This window comes from Procambarus clarkii, chromosome 13 (genome assembly GCF_040958095.1).
Source record: "Procambarus clarkii isolate CNS0578487 chromosome 13, FALCON_Pclarkii_2.0, whole genome shotgun sequence".
NCBI classification, from domain to species: Eukaryota; Metazoa; Arthropoda; class Malacostraca; order Decapoda; family Cambaridae; genus Procambarus; species Procambarus clarkii.
The window spans coordinates 14508609-14527859 of NC_091162.1; the positions used below are offsets into that span (position 1 = coordinate 14508609).

A 19251-nucleotide genomic window follows, 5' to 3' on the forward strand; every position below is an offset into this window, starting at 1 on the left:
ACATTTCATTCTAGTTTCCATATTATTTGATCACTTTCATATTAATTTCCCGTGGGGCGTATTGGTCTGGCTTGTGGCTAGCATTTACCATCACCACCTGACAGAAAAACTGATGATGATTATCCTTAACCCCGTGCTGGTCTCGACGCAGTAGCTGGCCTAGTAGTGGTCTAGGCGGCTGGCGGCGGTTTAAAATGAGTTTGGCGAGTTCATTAGACAACGCCACTCATCCTGCGAGTGAACACTGCCAGAGCAGCATGTACAGCAGCACTTCCCCCAATAGGCAGGTCGGTCTAGGGATTCGTCGTCACACTCACTGCCTGTAAGACCAGAATTCGGATGCATTGTTGTGGGACCTTCAGATCTTTGTAATACCCGCTGGCCGGATAATAAACTGGAAGGGTTATGGCAGGATTGTAGATCGCCGTCAACTGAGGACTTGGTCCTTGGTCCCCTTCCCCCGCTCCTCCGGGTGTGACAGGCCGCCGAGAAAGCTTTTCCCCCCACACAAGAAAGTGTGTTAACTGGTTATGGTTAGTAACGAGGTGTGACTTGCCCAGGATTGTTGGAGTAGCAGTAGGAGAGGGGCACGGACGAGAGGGGGAAGGAAGCACGGACGACAGGGGGGGAAGGAGGCACGGACGAGAGGGGGGAGGAGGCACGTACGAGAGGGGGGGGGGTGGGAGGAAGCTCAAATGAGCAATAGCAGCAGGAGGGAAGATGGAGCACTCTTGGGAAAGTTGGACTGTGGACCACCACCACCAACTTTCGCTTGGGTCAGTTGGCGCCACTCGCCCTGACCCCATAGTTGGGGGGGGGGGGGTGTTACATGGGTAAGGTCGGGGTGTCCTTATATCGCACCGCACCCTGGGACAGGGGGAGAAGGAGCACTGGTGCATAACATAGGCAATGGTGGCAAGTTAATATGCAAGTACAGGTATATTTATTTCGTTTATGTTCGAAATTTTGTTCAGAGTTTGAAAACGCTTTTGTAAAATTAAGGTAGATTGTCGCTAGAGAGGTGGGGATACAAGTGGATACTGTGTCATGACCCCTTCCCTCCACACCAGACATTATTATGATAATAGAAGACGTTTTAAACCATATTACACTTAACATTTTTCATAATATCTGCAGTTACTTTATCAACTCATACCTGACACAAACCCATGTAATCCCTCTAATAAAATTTGCTGCTGTCGGGTATGTGGTAAGGACCTGTGTGAAGTACATGTCAAATATATCCGGCTCCGAATTAGTGTGGTATGTACCTACCTCCAGTGCTGAACCTTGTTCGTTACTTTCCTTTATACTTTAGTTCTAGTTTTATTTGTAGGGCCATTTATCTACCCCCCCCCTCCGTCCCCCTCCCGCGCACCACGCGGTCCAACAAGTGTAGTGAGTGGGAGAGGCAAGAGAAAGTGTGGGGGGGATATGAGGGAGGGGGAAGGGGGGGCGGCACAAGACATGACGAGAGAAGGGAGTCCATTGTGTGTGTGTGGGGGGGGGGGTTACTACTGGACTTATATTTTACGTAGAGACTTTACCCTTTTTTTCTATTTCATCTTTTGAACACATTCTCCTTCTCTTGTCTGTCCACCTTGCCTTCCTGCCTGCCAAACCTTCCTCGCCTTAGGTTGCACCCTCTGTGTCCTTTTATTGACCCTTCGCTGATCTTATACTTTTATAACATGTTGTGTAGTCATTGGCGAGTGCCCGGTTAAGTAAATTCCGGAACTTTTATTCAAGGACGAGCACAGATGCTGTTTTAAGTGAGAGAAAGTGTGAGGGAATCCCGAGTTGGGCCCAGCGGAGGCTTCGGGATGGGGGGGGGGGGGATGGAAAGGGTGTGGGAGGGAAAATGGTGGTTGAGGTGGGGAGGGAGGATGTCTATTGGTAGTGGGGGAAGAGTCGCGGGGAGTGGGAGGTCGTCAGTTGGTAATGTATAATAGTGTGGGTGTTGGGGAAGGCTTGCCTTCATTAATTTGTCAATTGTGTTTCTGTATTTGTGCAACCCGTTCTCGCACTTTTAAGTCAATATTGACTTATTGAAAAGCTTCATAGAAAACACCGACCTTACCTAACCTTAGTATGTTAAGATAAGCATCTTATTGCTTCGTAATTACAATTATTACTTAACCTATTATAGGTATAGGTTAAGTAATAATTGTAATTACGAAGCAATAAGATGCTTATCTTAACATACTAAGAAGGTTAGGTAAGGTCGGTGTTTTCTATGAACCTTTTCAAGGTGAACTAAAATATTCACAATAAATTAGTATGTCACGTGCACTTATTTAATAAGTCAATATTGACTATAAGAAAGTGCGAGAACGGGTTGATTTGTGGTATATTATTCGGCCCATAAATGTTCTTACTGATGCTTAACAGATTTTAAATTTGTTCTTTAGATCTTTTATCTTATTTAGCAAAATATTTTTTTCAACAAAACATTTTGACTTCAATTGAAATTGAACCGTATAAATACATATCCATTACCTAACCTGTAGCTGTTTTTGTTTTTCCATGAAATGGTTTCAATCCTCCATATACGAGAATACACTTATCCCTGTGAGAAAAACTGGCAACTATCCCCAAACTACACATTTACTGATGGTCTTCTTACACAAACACAAGAGAGCCCGAAGCCCAACCCAGGCAAGCGTTCTTGTGTAACTTGATAGAAAGATTTGTTTGGTTAGTGGTCTTCGCCGGGGACAAGGTCATGGTTTTCAGTCCCTTGCATTCGAAGATATGGCAAATAAATTTTGTTTATTTTATTTTTAATATCTTCAGGCTCTTAAATTAAGAAACACTTAATTTATTATAAAAAAATTTGAGACCTGTGGTGGGAAATTGGAGTTAACCTCTCGCGGACCAGCTCTTCTTGTTTACTGTGTCAGTATCTTGTATGTCATGATCATGTATACTCTGGTTCTTCCCTCTGTTTATTGTTATCCCATATTGTCATTGGTGGGGATGACGAGTGGGTGGGTGGGGGGGGGGGAATTGTTAGCAAAGTGTTTCTTCTTCCTTTCCTTTGCACTTTTTATTTAGTGCTTGTAAATGTTGTATTTATAGTTCAGTCCATGCTTCTGCATGCATGTGTTAATATTGGTTTTTACTGATTAAATAAGTAGCTCCTTCACCCCAACTGCTCTTTCGTCCTTTGGTTGTAGTTTTTCGAGTTGTGTCGTTATCTGTAGCTTCTGACTGTTAAACAGATATCGGCTGATGACATCTATGGCTTACAATTGTGCTGGTCAGAATGTTTGTAGTATTAGGTTACATATTGTGACTAGATTTTTTGTACTATTCGCCCTTCTCGCCCTTCATATATTACCAGATATTGTTTGTATAATTGTGTATTTTTTGTTTACAGACTGTGTTGCGTGCGCGATGGGATGGACGGGACGTGGACCACAAGGCAGTGGGCGGTCACCTCCCCCTCAGCAAGAGGAACTCCACACCTGTGGGAGCCTCCCTGGCTGCACCCTCTGCCCACACCCAGCTTCTGCATGCTCATGCTAAAGCTGCCCTCTCGCCCATAGAGCCATCCAACATGCACCGCCGGCTGGACCGTTCCCACTCGGAGCCTGTCAAAGGTGGGGAGGGACGCCAGGCCAACTCCTCGCGTTACAAGACTGAGCTCTGCCGACCTTTTGAAGAGAATGGCTTCTGCAAGTATGGTGACAAGTGTCAGTTTGCTCACGGTCACGCCGAGCTGCGCACTCTCTCCCGTCACCCCAAATACAAAACAGAGCAATGCCGCACCTTCCACACCATCGGCTTCTGTCCCTACGGCCCTCGCTGTCATTTTATCCACAACCCTGAAGAGAGACGGGGATCATTGGCTGGCTCTCACCCGCCACTCTCACCCAAGATCTCACTCACCAATACTCACCCAGCACTCTCCCGACCCCAGATGCTACAGATGGGATCATCTCTGGCACCACTGGGGTCTGCTGCAGAATCGCCCTCGCCTCCTGCCTCGCTCCACGGCTCCCCCACCTCCTCAGGCGGGTCCTTCTTCGACGATGCCTTCACTCTCTTTCCTGGTGGGTGCGGTCTGGCCGGTGCTAAGGGCTTCTTGGATGGACTCTCAGTTGGACTGGGGTCTCCAGGGATGAGTGGAGGGCCTGGATCTCCTGGAGGATCATCCTACGGTGGTCGCGCTCTTAGCGAGCTGGACTTGGTCCGAGAGGGAACACTTCTCTCGCTCGCAGGGCTTGACACTCCGCCCGTCAGTCCTGTAGAGTCTCTTGCTGGAGACTTGGATTCACTCTCACTCTCCTCCTCTCACTCAGCCTCTCCTACCCCAGTCACGAGTGCTCTCGACATCTCACGCTCACTTCGTCTCCCCATTTTTGAGCAGCTGTGTGAGCAAGACTAGATAGCCAGCGCTGACCCAGTGGCCGTGACAGCTCAAATTGTGATAGTGGCGGCCACGGGCGGCTCCTGTGGGTGACTGTGTCGTGATAGTTTACGAGTGGATAAAGGCAGCTCCTGGCACCATCACTAGTGGTTCCCGAGCCCACGGGCCCCGGGGATCTGGGCCTAGTCTTATTTAAACCCTGGTGAGGACTTGCAGAGTGGCTGCCCTTATCCAGGGAATCAATAAGGGAGAATAGAAGGTTATCAAAGGTTTGAGAACCATGACACAGTCACCCAGTGCCCAATACCTTGTACAGCGTGGAGTATGTTATGCCCCTGATCCCCGTGCCCACATGCCCACCTCCACCCATGTACTGCTTGTGATATTGGGGCGTCCATGGCGCGGCGCCCACAACCTTAGAGTTTATGAAGGGTTGGTGAGGCAGGGTGGCGGGAACGAATGCACCCTCCAACACAGCTCTTGTACAGAACAAACTTACTTTTTTGTAATTAAGAAAACTGCTTGTATTTATGTAATTTATTTATTTGAGTGAAGTAGAAAAGAAGTAATTTATCTTTGTACTATACCTAGATGCCATACAGTTTGTGTTATTCAGTTTGCTGCTGCCTCACATATCCAGCTAATACAGTGAGCGTCGTTAATCCGACTACTCCACATGCCCAGCCATTGTAAATCACATGCAATATATATATGTACAGTATATATATATATATACACACGCACACACACACAAATATATATATACAGTACATACAAATATCTATATATCCAATTTTATAGAAATCTTTTATTAACTTATGTTTATTGACTTTGTGGCAATGTTTGTAATGGTTGGAGTCTAGGGAAGCCTTAAGGGACCTCCGGCCGCTGGAGGTGTTGGGGGGGAGGTTGGAGGTGCTTGCTCCGGTCGGATTAATAGCGGACCACTGGACCGACCACCTGTTGCCACCTGTGCTTGCTAAGCCGACCCTACCTCACCTGTCTCGACCACAGATCTTCCAACTCAGATTGGCTCATCTTGTTAGGGTGAGTTGACCACAGTGCCATGCCTTTCATGTTGGGGCGTGTCAATTATCGATTATGCCCATTATTTTGGTCCAAGTCGAGTGTTGATTATAGCCTTATTTGACAGGGTCATGGCACCGGGCCGACTCCTCGGGGGGCGTGGCGAGGCAGCCCGCGGGAGTGTCGCATCGGGCGAGCAGGTCGACGGTCACCTGACCTAGGGAATAACACGCTTACCAACCAAAGACGGATTTGGTTCCGGCAATGAGAAGAGAGATTGCCTTCCTTGTTTTTAGGCTTTTTCTAATTTAGAAACGATGCTTTATAATTTTCATAAAACCGTGTTAAAGGCAGTTACTTTATGTAAAGGTATGTTTTTTTTTCTTTGCCAGAGCGGCGTGTACCTAGGCTAGGAGACGCCTATAGTTGTGAGGGTGAAAATATACCCACCTGATAATTTGAATGTGACGAGATTGGCCACCATAAGTCACCCAAGACGGCTGTAAGATTCTCTTTTATAATTTTGAGAAGGGCTAATACCTGTGTGTATTACTCTGGAGAATACGTCACTGCTCAAAGATTGGCCCCAGTCTGCTAATTGTTATTGCTGAAGACTATTACTTTTCACAAGTGAAATACTCTTAATTTGTAACACAATTTTTTACAAACCGTCTTGTTAGACTGGAGGCTGCCAGTCGGAGCACAACTACAGGCCCCCTGTTGCCAGGGAGATTTGACCCCTTGTCACTTAAGGGGAGAGAAAGGTCACAATGGCTGAATAATGGTATAAAAAGTGCTTTAGTTTATCATATTTGTCGTGTACAATAATGTTATGTATTTTATTTTTGTATAGTTAATTTAAAAAACAAATTTTTTTTGTGTTGACCTCGTTCTCCCTTCTTGAAAAAAGACACCTGTGGCGGGAAGGTTGGAGGGCCCCTCGTGCTATTATTTAAAAATACCCTCATCTTTTTTAATAACTTTAAAAATTACCACACATTTTTTTAATCACTAACAAGAATTGAAAACTTAATTATTCGCCCATTATTCGAGGGGGGGTTGTTGGCCGTCATAACAGATAATTCGCAGTATATGCAGTGGATCTCTGTGTCTGTCCCCCGAGGATCAGTAATTCCATGTACAGGTCTGGTTTGGAGGAGTGGACAATATGTGGGAACTTGAGAGGAAGGAGAGTTCGCTGTGTATGCGGTGGAGTGATGGAGACGTGTGTGGTCAGATTGGCTTGTAATATTTATAAGCCACTGGTCATTATTCCAAAAGGTGTCCCTGTGCTTTAACGCCTCTCCCGTCTACCCTCAGTGTAGTGTATGTTAGCATTATTTATATTCTAGCTCCTCTTTACTTTTCTAGTGCTTTCAAAAGTCTATAAAAAAGTATTATTAATAAGTTTGTTATACAGTATATTGTATATTATATATTGTCGTCAGGACAAAGAGAGGAGGCAGCCTGTGAAGGACTCGTTTCCTATGAAGAGTGAGGGGACGTGCTCCTGTGGATCTCTCATATGGACTGCTGGAGCCATGCCATGTCCCTGTGGACTGCTGGAGCCATGCCATGTTCCTGTGGACTGCTGGAGCCATGCCATGTTCCTGTGGACTGCTGGAGACATGCCATGTTCCTGTGGACTGCTGGAGACATGCCATGTTCCTGTGGACTGCTGGAGACATGCCATGTTCCTGTGGACTGCTGGAGACATGCCATGTTCCTGTGGACTGCTGGAGACATGCCATGTCCCTGTGGACTGCTGGAGACATGCCATGTCCCTGTGGACTGCTGGAGACATGCCATGTCCCTGTGGACTGCTGGAGACATGCCATGTCCCTGTGGACTGCTGGAGACATGCCATGTCCCTGTGGACTGCTGGAGACATGCCATGTCCCTGTGGACTGCTGGAGACATGCCATGTCCCTGTGGACTGCTGGAGACATGCCATGCGCCCACCCCCCTTGTAAGATTCTGGACATAAGACGCGCACACCCTGTAGACTTCTGGAAACTAGACAACCCTGCTCTGCCACTTTAGACTGGACTTGACCTCTGACAATTGTGAAGGACTTACTCTGTGGGTTCCTCTTCCAGCTGCCTCCTTGACAAATTTCGCTAAATATTACCCAAGTTACATTGTACATAAACAGAGTATTAAAGATGTTTAAATGCTAACTTGCATATGTTTGGCATCTGACCAAAACTCTTCCTTTTATGTGCAGAAAGTGTTTTATTTTTGAAAATGGGAGAATTCCACAGCAATGTAAAGGTGTTTATGTTGCTATCTATTTATTTAGGGTAAATTAAAAGTCACATTTTTGTTTGTGGAGAAGTTTTGAACCTTTTATTTTTTAACGTTTTTTAGCAGATGCTTTCTGTTACGAGAACATAACTTTGAATATTTATTAATTTAAATTGTGAGACTTGTAATGTCTTAAGTTCACCTGCCAACACCTGTCGTTCTTCCTGTTGTCCCACCACGGCGGCAGACGTGTATGCAGCTGTAGTTGGGTAATCTCTTAATAGATATATGAAATATTTACTGTAATACTGCTGTACCCACAGTTTAAAATATAATTAATTATTACACATTCATGTACCAGAAGAAATTAAACTTTTTTCTAATTTTCTAATGAATCTTATGGGTTTGATTGTCCCTTATTTTCTGACATGACCTTCAGATTTGGGCCAGTGATCGTAACGATGAAAATGAAAGATGACAAAGTGGCGGAATTGCCAGGATGGGAGCCACGGACGCCGGCCAACACCAGAACAGTTGGGACGAACATGGCCTGCTAGCCATTGTGCGCCTGGAGGTGCCACTTGAATGAAATACATGTGCACGGTATAAATTGCATCAGTACGTACCCTTATGACGCTACTAGTGTCCTTAAGTACGCATTGCAGCAATAGACCGGCGCGCATGCATGGAATAACGAATTTACAACTTTCTCTAAAACGGCTATTATCTAATGTAACCCTTAAGAGTGGTACTGCGTTGTACGTGTTACTGGATTACACTGATTAACCTCATAACTTAACTGCCAAATGCTATAGTTTGGAGGGTTAGGTATTTAATCCTGGGGGGGGGGAGCTCATTGGTACCGGAATGGTCCACCTGCCGGTGTTGCCAACCGAAAATATAATTTGGCTTGTTCTAAATGGTCGACTTTATTGAAGATAAAAAAAATGGCGAGGCATGTAAGTATTGCATAAAAATTATTCAATCAACTTTATAGAATCGTCTATAATCTTGGTATTTTATGAGCTTAAACCTTATCTTAAGCTGGCAAACTGCATCAACACCTTCCTGAATGACAAGTAAGGAAGTTTGTATGTGGCAAGACACACACAATGTGTGTTTTCGTAGAAGTTTGTTATCCAGACAATTCCTTCCTGGTTAAGCTTTCACAACATATCCTCCAGACACTATGTTGGAAGTCGATAGCTCAAAGCGTTCGAAAGTTAGTGCCAACAGGGCAAAAAATACAAAGGTGGTACTTGCCTGGAGAAAACCACGTAAGTTGATGAAAGTAAAGTTGCTGGCCAATGACGAAGAAGTGAAAATAACGAGTAAATTGGGGTGAAAAAGAAGCTTTTGTGACCTTCGATGACAGGTGACTGGCTTCTGCTCGGTCTCCATAACGCTGAAAACTTATAAATTTAATGTATTTTGACAACGGTTACTATACAGTACATGACCGTAAAACATCCATAGGTGGAGTAATGTGAAACATTATTAATGTGATTAAAGTAATAAGGTAATATTGTATGCACATGGATATACTTTTCCACATCCTTTGATTGCATTTAGTTTTTGACATGAATTGTTTAATATTTGGGCAGTGAAAGTTTTAAACTTTTTAGTAAAAAAAAAATTGTCGTAATTTCTTTAAATAAAGCTATTAAGGTTTCATGGTTATTGATTTCCCACATCATTAACATTGCAATTTTACATCCTTTTTGACCTGGATAATCATTAAGGATGCAAACGTCATCCTGATTAGCGTTAATTCTGCCAGGTTCATTATAATTGTCTGTGCATAAAAATCGGCAATGGCCATTAAGAACACGATGCTGGATAAATGAAAGAAGTGAGGTTAGTAATCGGTAATAGGAAGCCATGTGGAACACTTAACTTATTCTGGAGCTTTTATTTTACTTGAAATCAACAGGTTTACTTTATTATTATTTTCTACCACAGACGTGGCCACACATTTACAATGCTAATCAGCATATATACATTTTCTTGTCCTCCATGGACAGGGTGAGAGATTTGTCAAACATACAGTTCAGGGATTTATTGAACAATCAACCACTGAAGGTGATTTTAAAATGCTAGGCTAAGCTACGTCTGGAACCTTTCCACTGCCGCCCACAACAGAATCTATGTTCTTACCCTGATGAATATTTATTGGTAATGAAAACTGAGAAAATTGTAAAGACAGTTTTATAGAAATTGCATATCCTCTGCGAGCTATTACATTACTTATAGTGTAAACAATATTAGCCACAAGAGGTGAAGATAAGAAAAGCAACCGACCATCTTATCCCAGCAACTGAGATAACGGAAATGCTCAGGAAGTATTGCATTTTAAGAGCCTTTGGGGGAAATTATATGGTGACTTTAGAGATGGTGTTAGACATGAATTTTGGCTATCCTCATTCACATCAGTTCACAAAGTTGTTTTAGATTCAGTTACTCTTAACAAAATTTCCATGTAGCACGGGCTATAGTGAGCCCGTAAACTAGAGTTCACTGAGGAACTAGACTCGTATACATAGTGCAGTAACAGATGTGTGTAAACTTGGAAGGTGGTTGGTGAGGCTAGGCTGACTGGAAGAGAGATTTAACATCAATTTAATTCATTTTAGTCAACAGACAATAGATGTGTTTTTGGGTTTTCTGAAATATTCATTGAACGTAATATTGAGAAGCGAATTTGACAATAATTAAAGCAGCAAAGTTGAAAAGAGCACCCAATAAATATTGGGGATTGAAAGGATGTCATACTAGGCTTTGCCCTTACCAAATACCTCAATCGAAGGCATTAATTGTGACCAATGGATCTTGCGTTGTCTCTGCAGTAGCAAGATCACATTTACATTACACCAATTTAATTATTCACATAAAGTACAGTACTTCAATATCGTGATAAAAAACATTTTGCGAAAATACAATTTAAAAAGAATAGGCTGTGTAACGACGCGGCGTTTATTAGGCCAAGTTTTACAAGGGTTCCGCTTTAATAATCGTGACAGGCACAATTGGGGCATCAAGGTTTGAACTCATGAAAAATACGTCAGTACAAATGAATTAAACGTTATTAAACACGATATTAAGGATTATATATTTGATATATATGATGCCAGTGTTTCAGGGAAGATCTAAGCTCGCTTGAGTACTTGTTAAAGTACTTTGAGACTCCTCACTGAGCATCCAGAGCTGATGGCTAAGATGTCTGCAAGGCTGCCCAACCACTTGGTTCATCGCGGGACCGAACACCAACTTCAAAAGTATTGCAAGGCCGCCGTCGGAGTTTCAACCAATCTGCATAATATTTATTACCGGGAAAATGACACTTATCCTGACAAAAGTATTCGTTGTCAGGCTGCCTCATTCATTTCCTATATACACATGTATATTATGATCAGCAATGCATTAAATTAACATTGTGTTCTGTGCAGACAAACAAATATTGTATACATACACCCATCCTCCTAAAAGGAAAAATACTTAATAGTAAATAACCATATGGCCGAAAGTGCCAATATGCGGTGATAGTCAAAATAAAAAAGCATGTAGCATATTGCTGTTGCATTTTCCCCAGTACCTGAACGTAGCCCCCCCTTCCTTTCAGTCAACAGGTGTGCAGTCCCCTACCCCTGTCTTGCACTACGCCAGCAAGTGTGTAGCCCCTCTCCCACAAACCAGCCAACAGATGGGTAGCTCCCCACACACTAGTTAGCAGGAGTGTAACCGCCTACACACACACACACCAGCCAGCGGGTGTGTAGTCCCCACACCCCCCCCACACACACACACCAGCCAGCAGGTGTAGGATGGTGGCGGCGAGCATGACTGGTTGTGGGTCCTGTCCAAGGTCACTCTGTCCTCTGCTCTACCATAATACTTCACACGCAGAAGAGAATATTAATAGCATATATATATATATATATATATATATAATATATATATATATATATATATATATATATATATATATATATATATCGTCTTTAAAATCATAAACTGTATAATACCAGTACTTGTCCCACACTGCCACAGTCCCAGTGCCATACCACCAAAGTACCTGTACCATCTCAGCATGAGTACCGCCCCATTAACCCAGTACTAGTATAAGTACCAAAAGGGGTACCATATACCAGTACCACCCCAGTACTAGTATCAGTTCCAGGGGCGTACTAGAGTTATTACCACCCCCAGTACAGTACCAAAGGTTCTACAGTACCAGTATTGCCCCTTGTACCAGTATAAGAGGCTCCCCAGTACTGTACCAGTTCCAATGTAAGAGGCTCCCCAGTGCCAGCATAAGAGGCTCTCCAGTGCCAACATAAGAGGCTCCCCAGTACCAGCATAAGAGGCTCCCCAGTGCCAGCATAAGAGGCTCCCCAGTGCCAGCATAAGAGGCTCCCCAGTACCAGCATAAGAGGCTCTCCAGTACCCTACCAGTACGACCTCAGTACCAAAATCAACACAATTTTCACTTTCGCAGATGAGAGAGAATCCGCCAGTGGGTGAGAGACTTGGCACCGCAGCAGTAAGCCGTAGAGAGACGTGGCACCGTCGCCAGACGTGATGTAAATTCAAAGTAATGGATATTGAGTGGCGACTTTTGCTTTCCTGGCGTCTTTATTCCTTGCTTTTATCTCGCTTTTCGTCTACAGTTTGGCGAAGAGAGGAGAGGGCGAGGACAAGTGACGGGAGGAGCAGGGAAGACGGCGGAGAGGGAGAGAAGGGGTTAGTTTTGAGGAAGTGGGCGGCGGCGCATGCGCAGTGTGGCTGTGGGTTTGTGGGTTGGTGGTGCTGGTTCTCAATGACCCCCACCACCGCCCACCGCCGCCCACCACCCCATGTTGCCCCACCACCCATGTTGCCTTCCTTCCCAGTCACACCCTACCACACTCCAGCCACACCACACACTACACGCCAGCCACACTACCACACACTACCACACTCCAGCCACACCACACACTACTACACTCCCTCCACACTACCACACCCCCAGCCACACCCTACCACACTCCAACCACACACTACCACACTCCAGTCACACCACCACACGCCAGCCACACTACCACACCCCCAGCCACACACTACCACACGCCAGCCACACACTCACCAGCCACACACTACCACACGCCAGCCACACACTCACCAGCCACACCACCCCAGCCCTACTTTTAAACCTGTGTAATTTATTCCTACTAATATAGCAGAAAATTATCATGTTGGTTTGAATATGTTATACACCAACACAATACTCTATATGGCAATGATATAGTAGAGTTTTTCTGGAAATGTTTCGGTCATTGTATTCCTAGGATTACATTATTTCCGACGTTAGCGAAACTCCTCCAGACTATTTTCTTTCGTCAATGACTAGGTGATTTAAACGGCCCAGTAAGTACTGACTGTTCCTCCTTGATGCTGGATTAGTCACATAATTGTCTTTCAGTCATGTGGTTTGTGTGTAAAATATTGGGCGTAAAACTTAGCCGGCCTACCTAACATGACCTAGGTCCAGCCTACCTAACACGACCTAGGTCCAGCCTACCAAACACGACCCAGGTCCAGCCTACCAAACACGACCCAGGTCCAGCCTACCAAACATGACCTAGGACCAGCCTACCAAACACGACCCAGGTCCAGCCTACCTAACACGACCCAGGTCCAGCCTACCAAACATGACCTAGGACCAGCCTACCAAACACGACCCAGGTCCAGCCTACCAAACACGACCCAGGTCCAGCCTACCAAACACGACCCAGGTCCAGCCTACCAAACATGACCTAGGACCAGCCTACCAAACATGACCTAAGTCCAGCCTACCAAACATGACCTAGGTCCAGCCTACCAAACATGACCTAGGTCCAGCCTACCAAACATGACCCAGGTCCAGCCTACCAAACATGACCTAGGTCCAGCCTACCAAACATGACATAGGTCCAGCCTACCTAACAATACCTAGGTCCAGCCTACCAAACATGACCTAGGACCAGCCTACCAAACATGACCTAAGTCCAGCATACCAAACATGACCTAGGTCCAGCCTACCAAACATGACCCAGGTCCAGCCTACCAAACATGACCCAGGTCCAGCCTACCTAACAATACCTAGGTCCAGCCTACCAAACATGACCCAGGTCCAGCCTACCAAACATGACCTAGGTCCAGCCTACCAAACATGACCCAGGTCCAGCCTACCAAACATGACCTAGGTCCAGCCTACCAAACATGACCCAGGTCCAGCCTACCTAACAATACCTAGGTCCAGCCTACCAAACATGACCTAGGACCAGCCTACCAAACATGACCTAAGTCCAGCCTACCAAACATGACCTAGGTCCAGCCTACCAAACATGACCCAGGTCCAGCCTACCTAACAATACCTAGGTCCAGTCTACCTAACAAAACCTAGGCCTAGTCAATCGTACAAATTTCTTGGAACGATTCCCGACGTCTGGTTTGATATCGTCAAAGGTATGGCATTTAGAGACGTGGTGAACAGGACAATAATTAGGCTCACGGCCCACGAGGTATAATGATACTCAGGACACACAAGGTATAATAAGACTCAGGGCCCACGAGATTATATATATTCATATTCTAAAAAAAAATGTTTTATTTCACATTTTAAAAAAATGGATGAAAAAACTCATCACCATACAGTGGGCTGTGGTTTATATGCACGTGGTTACCAGCATAGTACTTAACAAGTCCTTCAAGAGGTTACTAAAGTATATATATATATTTTTTTTACATTCCCGCAGGAGTGATCACAGGAGTCCCAAGCCTAGTTAGGAGCTTATTAGGTCATTCAAATGTACAATTTTCGTCAAGTATGTTGTATATATATAAACTCTTATGTAATGTAGGATTTCTCCTTGTAAAAATACAACCTTTCGAGCAAATTGAGAAGAGGAGGAGATAGAGAGAAGTGGCATAAAAGGAGTAGTATATGAACCGCAAGAGAATGCGCAGTATAGTATAGTGAGGGGGGAGAGGGGAGGGGGTTGAGGGGGGGGGGGGAGGGGAGAGGGGAGGGGGTTGGGGGGGGGGGAGGGGGGAGCCAGGAAGAGTGTGGTGTTTGTCTCGTCAGTGTTGCCAACCTCACCCCCTCCTCCAACCCGGCCTTGTTAACACACACACACACACACACCTCCACATGCTCTTTACTTGGCAACACTGTTCACAACCCCTCATGTGCGCCTCACTGTATTATAACGTCTTGGTAACACTTCATTGACCTCTCGGTAACTTATGTTGACCTCAAGCACTTCACTTGACAACATTATCAGATCTCAAAATAATTGACCTCTTCAGAATACTGTTGACATGGTCACAACGCTGAGAGTTCCCATAATACCCTCTTGATCACAACCATTATAACAACACTATAGTGACCTCACAACCCTTGACAACACTTGCTTGCCTTTACAAACTCGGCAACACTATTCTCTTCACAATTTCCACATGAATAAACAACATTCTCCACTACACACATTTGCATCACTGTCTGACTCCCTCTTCCCAGTCTTGTTGCCTCGCTGGCATCACTGATCTCTCCACAACCCCAACTTGGTATCACTGATATCTACAACTCCAACTTGGTATCACTGATCTCTTCACAACTCCCAACTTGGTATCACTGATATCTACAACTTCAATTTGGTATCACTGATCTCTTTACAACTCCCAATTTGGTATCACTGATCTCTTTACAACGCCCAACTTGGCATCAATGATCTCTTCACAACTCCCAATTTGGTATCACTGATATCTACAACTTCAATTTGGTATCACTGATCTCTTCACAACTCCCAATTTGGTATCACTGATCTTTTCACAACGCCCAATTTGGTATCACTGATCTCATATATGAATATAAAGAAGGGAAAACATATATTAAAGAAATTTGCATTTAAAAGCTAATTACAAATAAACATTAATAATAATTATCATAATTCTATATTATATATTCAATTTATTAGCAAAACAAAACACTATGAAAATGTAGTAAGAAAGGAAACCCAACCACATTAATGATAGATGAGGCGACAGGCAGCATTGCTTATTGCAGGGTCGGTGTTCGATCCCCCATGGTGCAAGATACGGTGCTACCATTCCTTCACTTCCTCATATCCCAGATTCTTGTCTTCATAATCCAGCTCCTTGTCCTCATATCCCAGATTCTTGTCTTCATATCCCAGCTCCTTGTCCTCATATCCCATATTCTTGTCTTCATATCCCAAGTCCTTGTCCTCATATCCCATATTCTTGTCCTCATATCCCATATTCTTGTCCTCATCTGTCACGGGCTGCTTCCTGGGGGTGGAGGCCTGGTCGAGGACCGGGCCGCGGGGACACTAAAGCCCCGAAATCATCTCAAGATAACCTAACCTCAAGAAGTAGGATTAATTGGGGGGATAGAAATAGGATAATTGGTTATGGCGGCGGAGTAACCGAACACTGCGGTGCACCGCCTCCACGCTGCGCCATGTTGGTGGTTACTTCACTTTTATGCTCGTTAAGTAACTCAAGAAACCCCACGAGGGCATCAGCCTTAAGTAGTGATCATTATACAACTGTGTTTCCAGTGAACATGCAATGTTATACAACTGTGTCCAGTGAACATGCAATGTTATACAACTGTTTCTAGTGAACATGCAATGTTATACAACTGTGTCTAGTGAACATGCAATGTTATACAACTGTTTCTAGTGAACATGCAATGTTATACAACTGTTTCCAGTGAACATGCAATGTTATACAACTGTTTCCAGTATCATGCAATATTTTACAACGGTCTCCAATGAAATATCCTATATTACACAAATATTGCCTATATCTATATATATGAAATATTGCCTATATCTATATATATGAAATATTGCCTATATCTATATATATGAAATATTGCCTATATCTATATATATGAAATATTGCCTATATCTATATATATGAAATATTGCCTATAGTACCATAGATCAAATTCGGTAATACTAGTAGTGTTTATAACCACTGGTAAATAAAACAATATGATTTTGACATTAATATTAAAAAATATATAAGCAATTCGTCACTAGGCTATTGAGTTACCTCTTAAAAATAGAAATGAAAGAAAGTAGAACAAGACATGAGTTAGAAGTCATACCGTCCCACTAACATATAGACGGACATGTGCAGCCCTAAACTCTGCTCCACTAAATAAAAAATTAGTATTTATTTGAATTACAAATGCATTTAGGGGAAAATAATTCCTCTGACCTCAATACAGTCTTAATGCAGTCTCTAAATCCTTGTCCGCAATATTTGCATATATTAATTTGTTAAACCCACGAAGACTATTTGAATATCTATTAAGAGAGTGTTAGTAAGTACGCTTCTGCCATGTCATAATCTCATCAATGAGGAATAGTTGAGGGGCAACTAGGAAGAGTGGAGCAGGAAGACGAAGTCAGAGTCAAGCGGCAGCATCAGGACACGACCCTCGAGACCCGGATGTCCATGGTTCACCATGTTTCATATAGGTTACATCAAGACAAACATCTCCACACTTCAGATGTGAAGTATTATGGCTTATTTGGTCAAAATACTAGGAGAATTGATCTAGTATTTCCTTAAATATTTGACATTTTTGATGGATGAATACGCTTAGCAGCCTAATTCCAAGTCATTCTTGTCACATATTTTAAGTTTCTTTACTTTTAGCTATGTAATTATTTTGATTTTAGTGTTAGTGAATGATGCTACGATTCGTGAACAAAATATGCAATAAAGCAACGCAATACATATCTATATTTCAAAAAGCTAAAGCTTGACTGCTAGCTAGAGCCCCTTGTCGTAGTTAGCGGCTGTTCAGACCTGTCTTAAAACAAGTGTGTTTATCTTGGTGTGTTTGTGCTCTGTGAGTGTCCACACACACTGAACTAGTTGGAACTCCTAGCGAAAGGTGTGTTGGCCCAGGTGATCCCTGCTTCACACTGAGGGGTTTACTTTGGTCCTGTACTATGTTTAGGACTTCAAGTATACTTGCTGGTCAGTTAGCAAGGCACTTCAGGCATCGTGGTGGCCTTAATAACCCTCCTGAACGTGTTGATAGGCTTCAAGCCTAACGCCAAAACAAAACCAATTCATAGTTTCCTTAATTTTGAATTTTTCAAATCATTTCCACATAAATATATGAACTAACAATTCATAAAGTTGAATCATCGTAAAGAGGGGAAAAATCACCTTTTTTTTAAGTAAAAAAACATCATTTACAACATTTAAAAGAGAGGAGTCACCATGCTGAATATCTAAATCATTATAACGACTGATTTTTTGTAACTGCAGTTAAGGTCATCGTTTTTATAACTGCACTGTGGATAAAAAGATTAGTGTTGGATGTGTCTTGGTTGGGGGGGGGGGGGTTGATGGGGTTTGGGGGTGACTTGTCCACTCATCAACTCCCTGACTGGTGACTGCTCTTGCCAGTCCGCACTTTTATCTTTCTCTGCTGTTTACTTGATTAGCAAAATTATCAAATTAGCAGGCAGTGTTACTAGTACTAGGTAATAAAATACAATTACATTACTGAATATGTAGTAATTGTAGTTATAATGGATAAGAGTGAACAAGTGCAACTCTGATGTGGCTGCCACAACGTCTGTATTTTATAGTGTTGACGCACTCTTGCGCTGGTGCCGGCTGTTTGGCCGACACTGTGTTTGCATGGTATGTTATGATTCTAATTCTGTCTACATGTCTCGTTTGCTTCTTGTTTGCTAGGAGTGTTGATTTGATTGTTGCCGCCGAAGGCGGCTAGTTTATTGTGCACCCCATACTCATCCTGTGAGCGGTAGCGCAAAAGCATTACAGAGGGCACAAAAGGTCTTTATCATACCTCATCTTAGATTATTACATAAACAATTTCTTCAATCCTTCACACCTTATAGATACAATGTCAGCTAGTTACAGAGAAAGTGCTATTACAAGAGCTACATATTTACAGTAAGTCATCATACATTAATGGTAGGTCTTGTCGTTAATACATAATAGTTTGGCCAATGGGGATATTACAGAGTCATAGGGGAGCTTCTGTTTATTATTAGTCCTCACAATACACTACTTGTTTCTGAATCTCATATGTCGTTCATCTACTGGAAGCAAAATGTGGGTACAGTGCAAGGATTTCAGGTAATTTATCCATGGTAATAAGATAGGTTGCCATATCATACAGAGTGAGCCTAGATTTATCTCTAAAAGGCTCAATTTTATAACAATCCAAGATATAGTGTTCGAGTGTGTGTCCCTGCCTATGTCCACACACTTTACACTTTACTTCATCTAGATCCCTATACAAGCCGAACTGCCAGAGATACTTGTAGCCAAGTCTTATACGAGCTGTGACAACATCTGTTAGTCTACTGACTTTGTTACTTGCCCCATACACATGTTTTACTTCACACATTTCATTGTGATGAACAATGGACCTACTAGTTCCAGTTTGCACTGTTCTACTTTCTTCAAATCCATCTAGTTCTCGTCTAATGACACTTTTAAGGGACCTATTTGATAACTCAAGATTCCATTCAATACTGTCTTTATTTACTGCAGCC

The 19251-nt window shown here is 43.3% G+C and overlaps 1 protein-coding gene across 5 annotated transcripts in view; it reads left to right on the plus strand.

Annotated features, from left to right (window-relative positions):
- LOC123757135 (mRNA decay activator protein ZFP36L1) overlaps window positions 1–8044 on the plus strand; it is an 82853-nt gene extending 74809 nt beyond the window's left edge. For 3 of the 5 annotated variants that reach the window (XM_045740566.2, XM_045740567.2, XM_045740565.2), the window contains exon 2: window positions 3383–8044. In XM_045740566.2, the coding sequence (XP_045596522.1) occupies window positions 3383–4393 (1011 nt within the window). In that variant the 3' untranslated portion in view covers window positions 4394–8044. The remainder of the gene's footprint in view (window positions 1–3382) is intronic. The other 2 variants (XR_006772726.2, XR_011228364.1) reach the window with 1 other exon arrangement.
- Window positions 8045–19251: the final 11207 nt, after the last annotated feature.